At 40.0% G+C, this 12,386-nt stretch overlaps 1 protein-coding gene across 7 annotated transcripts in view; it reads left to right on the forward strand.

Moving 5' to 3' along the window:
• The window catches only part of TTC3 (tetratricopeptide repeat domain 3), a 126,800-nt gene that overhangs the window by 24,203 nt on the left and 90,211 nt on the right, over window positions 1-12,386 (forward strand). For 5 of the 7 annotated variants that reach the window (XM_012445608.3, XM_012445634.3, XM_012445597.3 and 2 more), the window contains one exon: window positions 10,868-10,922. In XM_012445608.3, the coding sequence (XP_012301031.2) occupies window positions 10,868-10,922 (55 nt within the window). Of the gene's footprint in view, window positions 1-12; window positions 1,710-10,867; window positions 10,923-12,386 lie in introns of those variants that run through there. The other 2 variants (XM_012445617.3, XM_012445625.3) reach the window with 2 other exon arrangements.

Genomic DNA, 12,386 nt, shown 5'->3' on the forward strand with positions numbered 1-12,386 from the left:
CATTTATTTTGTGCTGTTTGAAGGTGAATTTGTATGCTTTCAAGATCAGATGAATAGGTTGGCAACTTGGCTAGCCTCTAGTGAAAATCGAGGCACCTATCTGAAATAATTGCCTGGCAGAAGGTTATCTGCTTTTCCACCTCTGAGAGCTGAGAGGCAAACCAGGGTGTTTCTGCTCTCTTTCATGAGTGTTGAATGCTAGACATACAAGGAAGATCCTTCTAATACCCTGCTGCAACAGGAGGTGAATCAAAGTAGAAGTACAGGAGCCAGGTAGCTTGGTGAGGTAAAGGCCAAGAGCAGCTTTCGGATCTATCCTTGTACCTCCTTGCTGATGGTCTAGCTTGTGGTTTAATACCATCTACATTTCACTAGTGCCAGGTCAGCAGCATTGAGAGCCCTATGTTTCTTGCTAGGCAATCACCATATTGGATGCCTATTTAATGCACAGTGTTTTACCACACTGGTTTTGCTGGTGTTTCCTGCCTCCTCACACATTGTCTATATGATTTGCTCAGTGATGTAGGGATAACGTTTTCAGAGTCCATAGTATATATAACTCCTACTCAGGTGACTAGATGGTGTGACTTAAGGAAAGAACCACATTGCCAGTAATTCAGATGTGCCATTGACACAGGAGGACCCATGCCTGAGAAAGACTTTTATCTGAGTTACTAAGGTTGAGACGTTTTGAAGCTCTCAAGCAGAGGGATGCTGGATCTGCTGTGGAAATCTGGCTGAGCAGCTGCAGGGACAGCTGGGGGTAAAGCATCTACCCTCCCCATTTGGTGAGGATGCACTCCTCAGCTGTTCTGCAAGGTCAGGCTTCTCTGCTGTCATTGAAGCAAGAATTGAGATGTCCAAAGAGAACGGAAATGGGACAATTTAATACTTGAAAAGAAAGGAATAAAAGGATTAAAGTCTTGAATGCTAAAACTTCTAAAATAATTTATCCTAAAAGCTTAGAGAATATAAGTTGAAACTTTAAATGAAAAAGAGATTCAATTTAAAAAAGAGAACTTTGGCGAGATTAATATCTTAAAGGGTAAAAATAATAATACTATATCTTACAACATTGTTGTCACTGTTCTGAGCACTTAATGTATATTCGTAAAATCCTCACAACTGTGTGAGGTAGGTGCTACTGCCTCTTTATGGATGATGAAACTGAGGCATAGCGAAGTGTCTGAGGACACTAGGTGGATATGATGGAGACAGAATTTGAACCCAGGCAGCCTGGATGTAGAGTCTCTACTATTAATTACTATGGGAAGGTGGTGGTAGGATAAAAGGGAATGTGAAAGTCGAAAAAAATTAAAAAGTAAATGGTCCAAATAGTCAATAAATGTTTGTGAGGAAATGATTATCCTTCCAGGACATGTAGATTAAAAACTATGAGTTTCTCTTTTATACCCATCAGATGGACAAAAGCTTAAAAATTTCATAATACCAAGTGTTTGAGAGGATGTGGAACAAAAGAAACTCTCATATTCAACTGGAGAAAGTATAAATTGGTACAATCACTTTGGAGAGCAATTTGACAAGGTGAAGATGTGCATACTCTGCAGCCCACTTCTGGGCTCATATCCTCTGAACTCTCAAATGTGTACCCAAGAAGATACGTACAAGCCTTCATGATAGCACTGTTTGTAAGAGTAAAGAAATGGAGACGACCTAAATGGCCATCGATAGGGGAATGGATAACTATGGTATATTCATACAATGGAATTCTATATGGCAGTTAAAATGAATGCAATGTTGAGTGAAAAAGCAAGTTGCAGAATGATTTGTACACTGTGATGCCATTTATTAATGTTTAAAAACATGCAAAACAATATGCATATATACAGACTGTGTATTAAAAATGTTTTAAAATGCATGGGCATGTTAAACACACAGAGAGTGTCTGGGGAGAGAAGGAGGGAAAGGGGATTGGAGTTGGGAGGGATGGTTCACAGTGATGTCAACTGTAACAAAATACTACCAAAAGAGCTGAAGTAAATATGGCAAAATGTTCATTTCTTGTTAAGGTGGTATGCCGTTGGCACATAGTTGTTCATTTTGTTAATGTTATTCTCTGTACTTTTATGTGTACTTGAAATATTTGATAAAAAGTAAAACAAAATGTAATTAAAAATGCACATGATAAAAGGAACAAAAGAAGAACAAAAACAGTGACCACTAAACATCAAGGATAAAATAGTGAACAGTGATCTTGAAAAGAGAAATACAAGTATTTTAAGACCAGTTGAAGAAGGGTGAAGTGTGTGGGGAAGACTGAGTGAGATGTATGTGGGAAAACAGATGCTTCATTCAAACATGGTCAAGGTGGCAGTGGCAGTGATGATTGTAATGCCAGCATAGTGTGCAGTTTGTAAATCCAACCACCTTTGGGTGAATATAAATAAGTTAGGCCAAGAGCCTTTCAAAACCCCTCTGGGCCTGTGAATGTTGCGCTTGGAAAATGCAGGAGATGGAGTGAGGCAGGGATGGGGGACTGCGCTGCCTCCTGCACCCCCACTCCTGCCTCAACCTCTCCCGTTCAGATCTTCACGTTGAGGAATGTGTTCATCGCAGGAAACCTGGCTTAGAAGATGAGATGTCTGTTTTATTCTGGTCCTTCTCAAAGTGTACTTTTCAAATACGAGTTGGTAACTATAGGGCGTTTGAGAGTGATCGTTGTAATTGAAGCAATCAGAACTTCTCAGTCCAAGAATCTAGAGAGAGGAATCAGGCATATCTGTACCTTCTGCATTTCCAGCAGCTTATGTAATGTACATGATCAGGCTTTGCCCTTTTCTGTTCAATTCATTCTTGTGGGACTTGTGGAAAATTCAGATTCTTTGGTGGGATATGATGAACTGTGTAAGGGGAAATGTTAATTGGAGAAAGGGAACATTTAGCTTGAATGGTTTTTGAATTGCTTTGGAAAATCATGTATTTTTAAACTTGGTGTTTACTTGAACTTTTGGTATTCATTTAAGTATTTACCCACACATGATACTGCCTTTCATCAGATCCCAACTGTGATTGGTAGCAGACAGACAGACTTTAACTGACTCCTCTCTCGCTTTTTTTCCCTAAATTTCTCCAAGACCAGAGGTAGAAAGCACTGTATGTTTCTTTGAGAATTTCACAAATTCTTTTGTGTGTGTGTTGGTTTGGTGAATTATTCCTCGCTCTTCTTGCTGGTGTGGTGTCTTTATTTTTACTTAGAAGCAACTGAATTTGCTTTTGAAGAAAACATTTACTTTTCTCAGTCTTCTTTGGGTGTACCCCCTTTTTAAGAAAAACGGTAACAAATGCGCATGGTAAGCCACAGAGTAGTAAAGGGCACACTGGACACTCACCCAGCTCAGACCCATCCTCTGAGTCATCTCTTCAGATCCTTGTGTATTCCGTAATATTTTATGCCTATACAAGCACTTAGGTTGAACCAAATGAAATTGTCATTTTTGTAAGTCACAATATAGGCAGTGCAGTTTTATTTGGTTTAATGTAATGCGTATGTCTGTTTTCTTTAACGGGTAGGAACACTACGTACACTGTTGTACATCTTGCTTTTTTTAATATTTAAATCTTGGAGCTTGTTGTGGATCTGTATTTAGAGACGTACCTAGTTCTTCATGGCTGCACAGTGGTTTACTGAATGGATTGCCCATATAATCTCTTAGTTCGTATTAGTATATAGTTTATATATATATACTTAGTTTATATTAGCATATAGATTATTCAATTTACAATGTTAAATTACAGATTGAATTAGTATGTAGATTTCCATTTTAAAAATTATATACACCTATGCAGTGATTACCTTTTTATGTTTTACACTCAGGTTCAAATATATCTGTAGGATACATTTCTGGTAAATTTCTTTTACTCAGTTGAATGAAGGAACATATATCATTTTAATTTCAGATACTAACTTTTGATTTAAAATGTATATTTATTCAGTCCATGGTTATTACTTACTGCATATTTGTCAGTGAGTGACCATGATACCTGAATCTTGCTTTTGTTCCTTAATTGGAAGATCTGGAAACTTGGAGAGTAGTTGTTATTTCTTTTCTTTATTCTTTTTTTTTTTACAGAGTCTCTCTGTTGCCCAGACTGCAGTGCAGTGGCGCGATTTCGGCTCACTGCAACCTCCTGGGTTTAAGCGATTCTGCTGCCTTAGCCTCCCGAGTAGCTGGGATTGCAGGCATGTGCCACCATGCCCAGCTAATTTTTGTGTTTTTAGTAGAGACAGGGTTTCACCATGATGGCCAGGATGGTCTCAATCTCTTGACCTCATGATCCGCCTGCCTCGGCCTCCCAAAGTGCTGGGATTACAGGCATGAGCCACTGTGCCCAGCCAGTTGTTATTTCTTTATTGATCTGGTCAGGTCCTGAAAGTAATTATAATTGAGGAAAAAAGCAATATCCTTTATATGGCTTGCAAAATTCTTGCATACTTTTTTTGGTATGGTTTGAGAGAGTCAGTAAATAGCATCTCCTTTCCCTTCCAAATCCAGAATCTGTTTAAATATGGATGCAAAAGCAGGCAAATCGTGATCAAATATTGGCTTTATTACTGACGCAATTGGAGAACAGGCCTTAAGTCTGATAGTCGGTCCTGGTTACCGATTGGTTGGTGCAAAAGTAATTGCGGTTTTTAAGAAGTAATGGCAAAACGTGCAATTACTTTTGCTAATTCACCCACAGTCAGACAGAACTGGGCCCTTGGGAACTTTAAGCCTAGAAGAAAAGGGAATCTGCTGTTTTGGATTCCAAAGAGTGAGACCGGGTGCAGTGGTTCATGCCTGTATTCCCAGCACTTTGGTAGACCAAGGCGGATGGATCACTTGAGGTCAGGAGTTCAAGACTAACCTGGCAAACATGGTGAAACCCTGTCTCTACTAAAAATACAAAAGTTAGCCAGGCATGGTGGCAGGCGCCTACAGTCCCAGCTACTTGGGAGGCTGACACAGGACAATCGCTTGAATCCGGGAGGTGGAGATTGCAGTGAGCTGAGATTGCACCACTGCTCTCTCAGCCTCGGTGGTAGAGTGAGACTGCATCTGAAAAGATTCCAGAGTGAGAAAATGAAGAGGTGAAGCCATGTATGATTAGTGTCCTTCCCTCACCATTAGATAAATTATTCATCATCTGGGGATGTTAGTGAAGAGTGGGGAGAGGAAAGAGTTCAGAAATAATTAGTCTAGCAAATCCACATGGAAACTAGGGGAGAGGGAATAAGTGTTCTTTTTTTATTTTTATTTTTATTTGACATGGGGTCCTGCCCTGTTGCCAGGCTGGGGTGCAGTGGCACGATTCGGCTCACTGCAACCTCTGTCTCCCAAGTTCAAGCGATTCCCCTGCCTCAGCCTCCTGAGTAGCTAAGACTACAGGCACGCACCATCACGCCCGGCTTATTTTTTGTATTTTAGTAGAGACAGGGTTTCACCATGACCAGGATGGTCTTGATCTCCTGACCTCGTTATTCGCCCGCCTTGGCCTCCCAAAGTGCTGGGATTACAGGCCTGAGCCACCGCGTCCACCCTGGAATAAGTATTCTTCACAAACATTATCTTCCAGGACAAAATGTAGCATGTTTTATGTGAAGTAATGGGGAGGGTCTGGAGAAATAAAAACACTTCCCCATGTAAGAATAATAAGTTCAGCAGCTGGGCTAGAACTGTTTCTTACTCTGTTTAATACTCTCACCATGTCACACAGTCTTCTAGAGTAAATAACCATTTGCATCTCGAGTCTTGTCCCATTTTCATACATCTCTTGTGCAGGGAATTACTATTACGAAAAGTCAAACCTGATTATTTAGACCGTGAGCTGCAGTGGTCTGGATAAGCAATAGCATCATGTAAATTGACTATGCCCACTTTGCCTTAGTTGTAGGCTGTGGCCATATGCCAGTAAATGTGAAATTTTATTAGTATTAATATTAATTGCATTCATGTACCTATAGATATTGTGATATTTATAATATGTGCTATTATAACAATACTGTTTGTGGTACTGTATATTATAATAAGTAATCATCATTAATTCAACAAATATTGGGGTTCTGTTGATGGATAATGTCAGAAATTAGCAAAAACAGCCTCTGTGTTTCAGACAGTGGGCCGGCATTGTGAAGGCCTGTAGTGGGAAGGAGTGTGTTGCATTTGTGGAACTGATAATTGCTAGATGGCCTAAATATATAGAGTAGAGGGGAATATGGTCAGAGGCTAAGCCAAGGAGGTTCTTGTAGGCTGTGTTAAGGCTTTTGGCCCTTAAGAGCAGTAAGAAAGACAGTAAAGGATTTTAAACTTAGGAGAGCATGATTAATACTTTGATGAAGTACTTTAATACCTTAATAAAAAAATTATTCGAGCATGGTGAGAATGGATCTGAAGGGGATGTAGTGTGGATGTAGGTTAGGAGGCTGCTGGAGTAGTCTAGGTCAGAGATTATGGTGGCTTCGAGCAGAATATTAGCAGTGGAAATGGAAAAGTGGAAGGATTCAAGAGTTTAGAGGGGAAGCTGACAGAAGTTGCTCATGGTTGGTGTTGGAATGTGAGAGTGAAGGTGGTTGGAACTGTTGTGACCTTTCTGCCTTAAGCAACGTCATGGATTATGGGCCTACTCACAGCAGGATTGCCGGAAGAGGAATAAATTTGTAGGAGGTGGAACTGGACTTCACTCTTGGACATACCGAATTGAAGTGCCTTTGAAGGCTGGGTGTGGTGGCTCACGCCTGTAATCCCAGCACTTTGGGAGGCTGAGGCGGGAGGATCACCTGAGGTCAGGAGTTCGAAACCAGCCTGGCCAACGTGGTGAAGCCCTGTCTCTACTAAAAATACAAAAATTAGCTGGGCATGGAGGCAGGTGCCTGTAATCTCAGCTACTAATCTCTCCTACTCAGGAGACTGAGGCAGGAGAATTGTTTGAACCTGGGTGGCGGAAGTTGCAGTGAGCCAAAATTGCGCCATTGCACTCCAGCCTGGGCAACAAGAACAAAACTCTGTATAAAAAAAAAAAAAAATGTGCCTTTGAAACATCCAAACTGCAGTGTTGTATAGGTAGTGAGTTACATGGGTCTGGAACTGAAGGGAGAGTTTGGACGGGAGACGTGTTTGGGATAGTTAGCCTCCATGATTTGAGGTTGTAGATGTGGGTGAGATTGCTTAGAGAAGTGTATCTTAGCCTGGACTGTACATTGGAATCACTCGAACTTTGAAAAATACCACTCACCCCAGAGATTCTGATTTAATTAATCTAGAGTAAAGCTTGGACATTGGGCTTCTACGAGCTTCCCAGATGGTACTAATGTGCAGTTAAGGTTGAGACCCACTGGTCTACAAAGAACCTAGGCCGAGACTAGGAGAGGAATCAGAATTGAGCCTTGAACACATATGGCCAATTAGAGAAGGATGAGCCTGCCCAGGAGAGTATTAAAAGGTGGCCAGAGAGGTGGAACAAAGACTAAGTGTAGTATTGTATGGTGTCATAGAAGTAAGTGAAAGGGTGGTGAGCACTGTCTGTTGGCTACTGAGAAGCCAGTTACAATGGAACTTGGATGTGGCAACATGGACATCATTCATAAACCATAGGGAAAGCTGTCAGTGGGAAGCTTGGAACAGATGCCAGTTAGATGGGGTTGAGAAATGAGGAAATGGAGACAGCTAGCATAGGCAGTTTTTTGTTTTTGGTGTGTGTGTGTGTGTGTGTGTGTGTGTGTGTGTGTGTGTGTGTGAGATGGAGTCTCACTCTGTCACTCTGTCACCCAGGCTGGAGTACAGTGGTGCGATCTTGGCTCATTGCAAACTCTGCTGTCCGGGTTCAAGCGATTCTCCTGCCTCAGCCTCCCGAGTAACTGGGATTGCAGGCACCTGCTACTTTACCCAGCTAATTTTTTTAGTTTTTTAGTAGAGATGGGTTTCACCGTCTTGGCCAGGCTGGTCTTGAACTCTTGACCTCGTGATCTACCCGCCTCGGCCTCCCAAGGCATAGGCAGCTTTTAAAGGTATTTGGGAAGAGAGACCCAAGTGTGGAGCCTAAGAGTTGTGCCATGGATTAGGATGTTTTTGGCTGTAGGTAACAGAAACTTGATTCAACTGGTTTAAATGGTAAAGAAAACTTACTTTATTCAAGAGTTCCAGAAGACGGTGGCGCCAGGCTTGTATATTCAGTGGCTCAACAGTGTCATCAGAGGCTCAGATTTTTCCAGCCTCAGTGTGTGACTTGGTCCTCAGGCTGTCCTCTCAGAATGTAGGATGGCTGCTGTAATTCAGACATCAGCAGAAGGACAACTTTGTCTTATATCCTTTTAAAGAAAGTCTTAATACACATGCTGAAAAGTATACAAGTGTTGTGTATAGATGGAATTTTCAGAAGTCAAACAACTGTAACCAGCACGCAGATCCCCTTGTTCCTCCTCCTAGTCATGACTTACCTCCTCCCCCAGGATAACTACCATCCTGGCTTCCAGTGGTTAATTTTACCTGTTTTAGTGCAATGTAAATGAAATATTATACTATGTGTTCTTTTATGTTTGGTTTTCAGCATCGTTTTTGAGATCCATATTGTGTAGCATGAAGTTGTAAAGTGTTCATCCATTGCATGAATATACCACATTTTATCCATTCCATTGTTGATGGGCATTTGGGTAGCTTCTCGTATTTGGTTTTGACAGATAGTATTGTTGTGAACGTATGAATTCATTTCTGTTGAGTGTATAATCAAGGAATGGAATTGTTGGGACAGAGGTTATGCTTATATGCATTTAGCTTTCCTATGTGGTTATCATTTTGTACTCTTACAGTAGCATATGAGAGTTTCAGTTCTGTGCCCTCACCAACACTTATTATTTTTCATCTTTTATTTTAGACATTCTGGTGGGTATGTATTGGTATGCCACTGTCATTATAATTTGCATTTTCATAAATTGAATAAGGATGTTTCAGATTTTCATAAGGTTATTGACCATTTGGATATTCTCTTTTGTGAAGTGCCTGTTAAGGTCTTTTGCTGTTTTTTCTCTTGAGTTGAATGCCTTATTCATTTGTAGGAGTTTTTCTTTTGTTTTCTATTCTGAATATGAGTCATTGGTCAGATATATGTATTGCAAATAACTTCTCACACTCAGTGGCTTGCCTTTTCACTGTTGATGTTTTCTTTTCACAAACAAGTTACTAATTTTAATATAGTACAGTTTATCAGTGTTTTCCTTTGTGATAAGTTCTTATTGTGTTCTGTTTATCGTCTTTACCTATTCAAAGGTCACCAGATTTTCTGTGTTTCATCTAAAGGTGTGATTGTTTAACTTTGATATACAGATCTGCAGTCCATCTGGACCTGGTGTTTGTATTTAGCGTGAGGTAGTGTTCAAGATTCATATGGACCAGGTGTGGTGGCTCATGCCTATAATACCAACACTTTGGGAGGACAAGGCAGGAGGATTGCTTGAGCCCAGGAGTTTGAGACCATCCTGGGCAACATAGTGGGACCCTGTCTCTACAAAAAATTTAAAAATTAGCCAGAAATTAGCTAGGTATAATGGCATGTGCCTATAGTCCCAGCTACTGAGGAGGCTGAGGTGGGAGGAGCACTTAAGCCTGTGAGGTCAAGGCTGTAGTGAGAGGGACTGGCACTGCACTCCAGCCTGGGTGACAGAGTGAGACCTTTTCTCAAAGAGAAGAAAAGAAAAAAGAGATGCATATGGATGTCCAATTTACCCAGCACCATTTATTAAAAGAGTATATTTTGTCTATGCACTGCAGTATCACCTTTGTCATGAATCAGGTGATTATGCTTAAGGATCCATTTCTAGTTTCTTTATTTTGTTGGTCAGGTTGTCTATCCTTATCTAGTTGGTTTTTTTTTTTGTATGTAACCTTCTAGTAGGTATTGATATCTGGTAGTATAAGTTATCTAGTTTTGTTCTTCCTTTTAATCTCTTTTTAAGAGTGAATTAGCATAAATATGAATGTGAAATGATGAACCAGCAAATCTTAATCTAGGTTAAAAAAACACAGTGAATAAGTCAGTGAGTTGGGTACCTTGAGGAGACAAGAACAGTTGAACAAGTAAAATGGGATAAGCAAGGTTGTAGTGAGATTTGGATACCTGAATCAGTGTTTGAACAGTTTCAAGTTCGAACAGTTTTGAGTGATGCTGAATTCCAGGGGTGCAGTGATTGGTGGCTGAGTTGGGCTAGAGGAGGAAGTCATTGAAGATAAGGAATCCAGGAAACTGATAAGACTGTGGTATGGATCTGTTAGTACTTGATAGGTGATTAATGTACATTTAATAATGTAGTATCTAATTTAATATCTACCTCAGAACAGTGTAGAACAGAATTATCCACATTTTACAGATGTAATAACTTCCCAGAGATGTTAATAACTTCCTAATAGCCCCAAGAAAATTAATGATTAAATTAGACCAGCCCGGGTCTTATGGTCCAGCTTCCATGCTCTGTTTAGTGTAGCTTAGCTGATGTGTTGTGTGAAAGACCTGGTAGTGATACATCTGGAAATCAGAAGTCTTACTGACTTACAGAAATAGTACAGAAGAATATACAAATAAGAATGTTATGCATAGATACGATGTCTATATGTGGAAGAAATACTTCAGAAATATTAAAAGTAGTTATTCCTGGGTAGTTGTGATTGTGACTCTGGGTGTCTTTTTCCCTTTGTCTTATTTTTCTGTATTTTCCAAATTTCCTATAATGGACGTATATTATATGGATTTTTGAAAATTATAATTATCTTTTGACTAGATAACATACATGGAAAATTCACAGAGTACACATATGCAAGACATAATACTTTTACTATAAAAGAGTGAAAATTTTAAAATACTTAATTGTTTTTCTTTTTAGAAATGCCCTCAGTGATGGAAAGAGAGCCATTATTCTGAAGAGCACTTGGCCAAAGGTAGGTTTCTTCCATATTTTACATTGAGCAAATAATGCTACACAACACTGTGAAAAATCTGTTTATGGATGTGTTTGTTCATAAAAATGCTATATGAAATTATGTAGAGCTCCAGAATGTGAAAGGGGAGTCATCAGATCCATGACCAGCATGGGGACCCAGCCACAGCAGTGAAAGGCTGTGTGTGAGGACAGGCAGCCCCATGGGCCATGTTGAGTCTTGAGGGTGCCTTAGTGATTGAGAGGTCATCTCTGCTTATTCTGGGTGGATGTGCCTGAATGTGAAAAATGACTTAAAACTGGAAGGAAGTGTAGGAGGCTGTCTTTATAGGAGGCATTAAAGGTTTCTTAACACAGTGCACAAATCAGCAGTAAAAATAGCCACCTTGATATGTTTGGCTATATCATACTTAAAAAGTTGTGTATGTCAAAAGACACCATGGATGAAATTGTAGTTTGAGAGGAGATAATTTGCCACATATGTAGCTGGTAGGATTTATAGCCAGAATATGTACATAATTCCCAAAATAAATAAGAAACCCAGTAGAAAATGGGGCAGTAAAACAAGTAAGCATTTCCCAGAAGAGTAATCCTGAATAGCCAATAGAAATAAACTATTTCTACTTCCTAGTAATTAAAATTGTAGGGATTTAATACACAGATAGAAAAATGTAACCAATAGTGCAGAATGGAGGGCCTCCACACAGAACCCACTATGTGAGTGAATATCACAGTGTGATACTGTTTGAGTCCTTCAGATTGGCAGAAATTAAAAAAGCCTGATAGTCTTGAGTGTTGGTGAGAACGTGTAGTAACAGGGAGCCCCAGTAAACTGGTAGGAGTGTGATTGCTTACAGTCAATTCAGGGAGCACTGTGACAAGACAGACTCCACAGTTACCTGATTCTGAGTGTGTGTACCCTAGACAGTTTCTTCAAATGTGCACATGGTGAGATATACAAGGTTGGTTATTGCAGCATTGTTTTAATGGCATACAACTGCAAATACTTACATGTCTATTGATAAAACAGCAGATAAATGTGGTATTTTCACTTGATCAAAGTTGTTACTCTGACCTGTCTGATCTGTCCCTATCTTGAACACCTGTTATTTCCCCAACCTCACTCCTACTGTTCTGTCCCTGGTTCACTTTATATTGGCCTCTTGGCCTCCTCACTGTTCTTCAGACATGCTAGGCCTACTTCCACTTTGTACTTGCCCTTCCCTCTGCCTGGGATGCTTGTCCCCAGAGCATTAGCCAGCCCCCTTATTTCCTTTCAGACAATATTGAAAAAGACTCTTCTCAGTGAAACATTGCCTGGCCACATTACTAAAATGCCAAACACCTCACTTCCTATGGGTTTATCTTCTTTCCCTGCTTTACTTTTTTCCTCCTAGGACTTATCGTTATTGAATATATTATATCTACTATTTGAGCTATATTTGCTATTGCAAAAATTTTTTTT

This window comes from Aotus nancymaae, unplaced genomic scaffold (genome assembly GCF_030222135.1).
Source record: "Aotus nancymaae isolate 86718 unplaced genomic scaffold, 86718_ANA_hifiasm-v0.15.2.pri h1tg000022l_1, whole genome shotgun sequence".
Taxonomy (NCBI): domain Eukaryota; kingdom Metazoa; phylum Chordata; class Mammalia; order Primates; family Aotidae; genus Aotus; species Aotus nancymaae.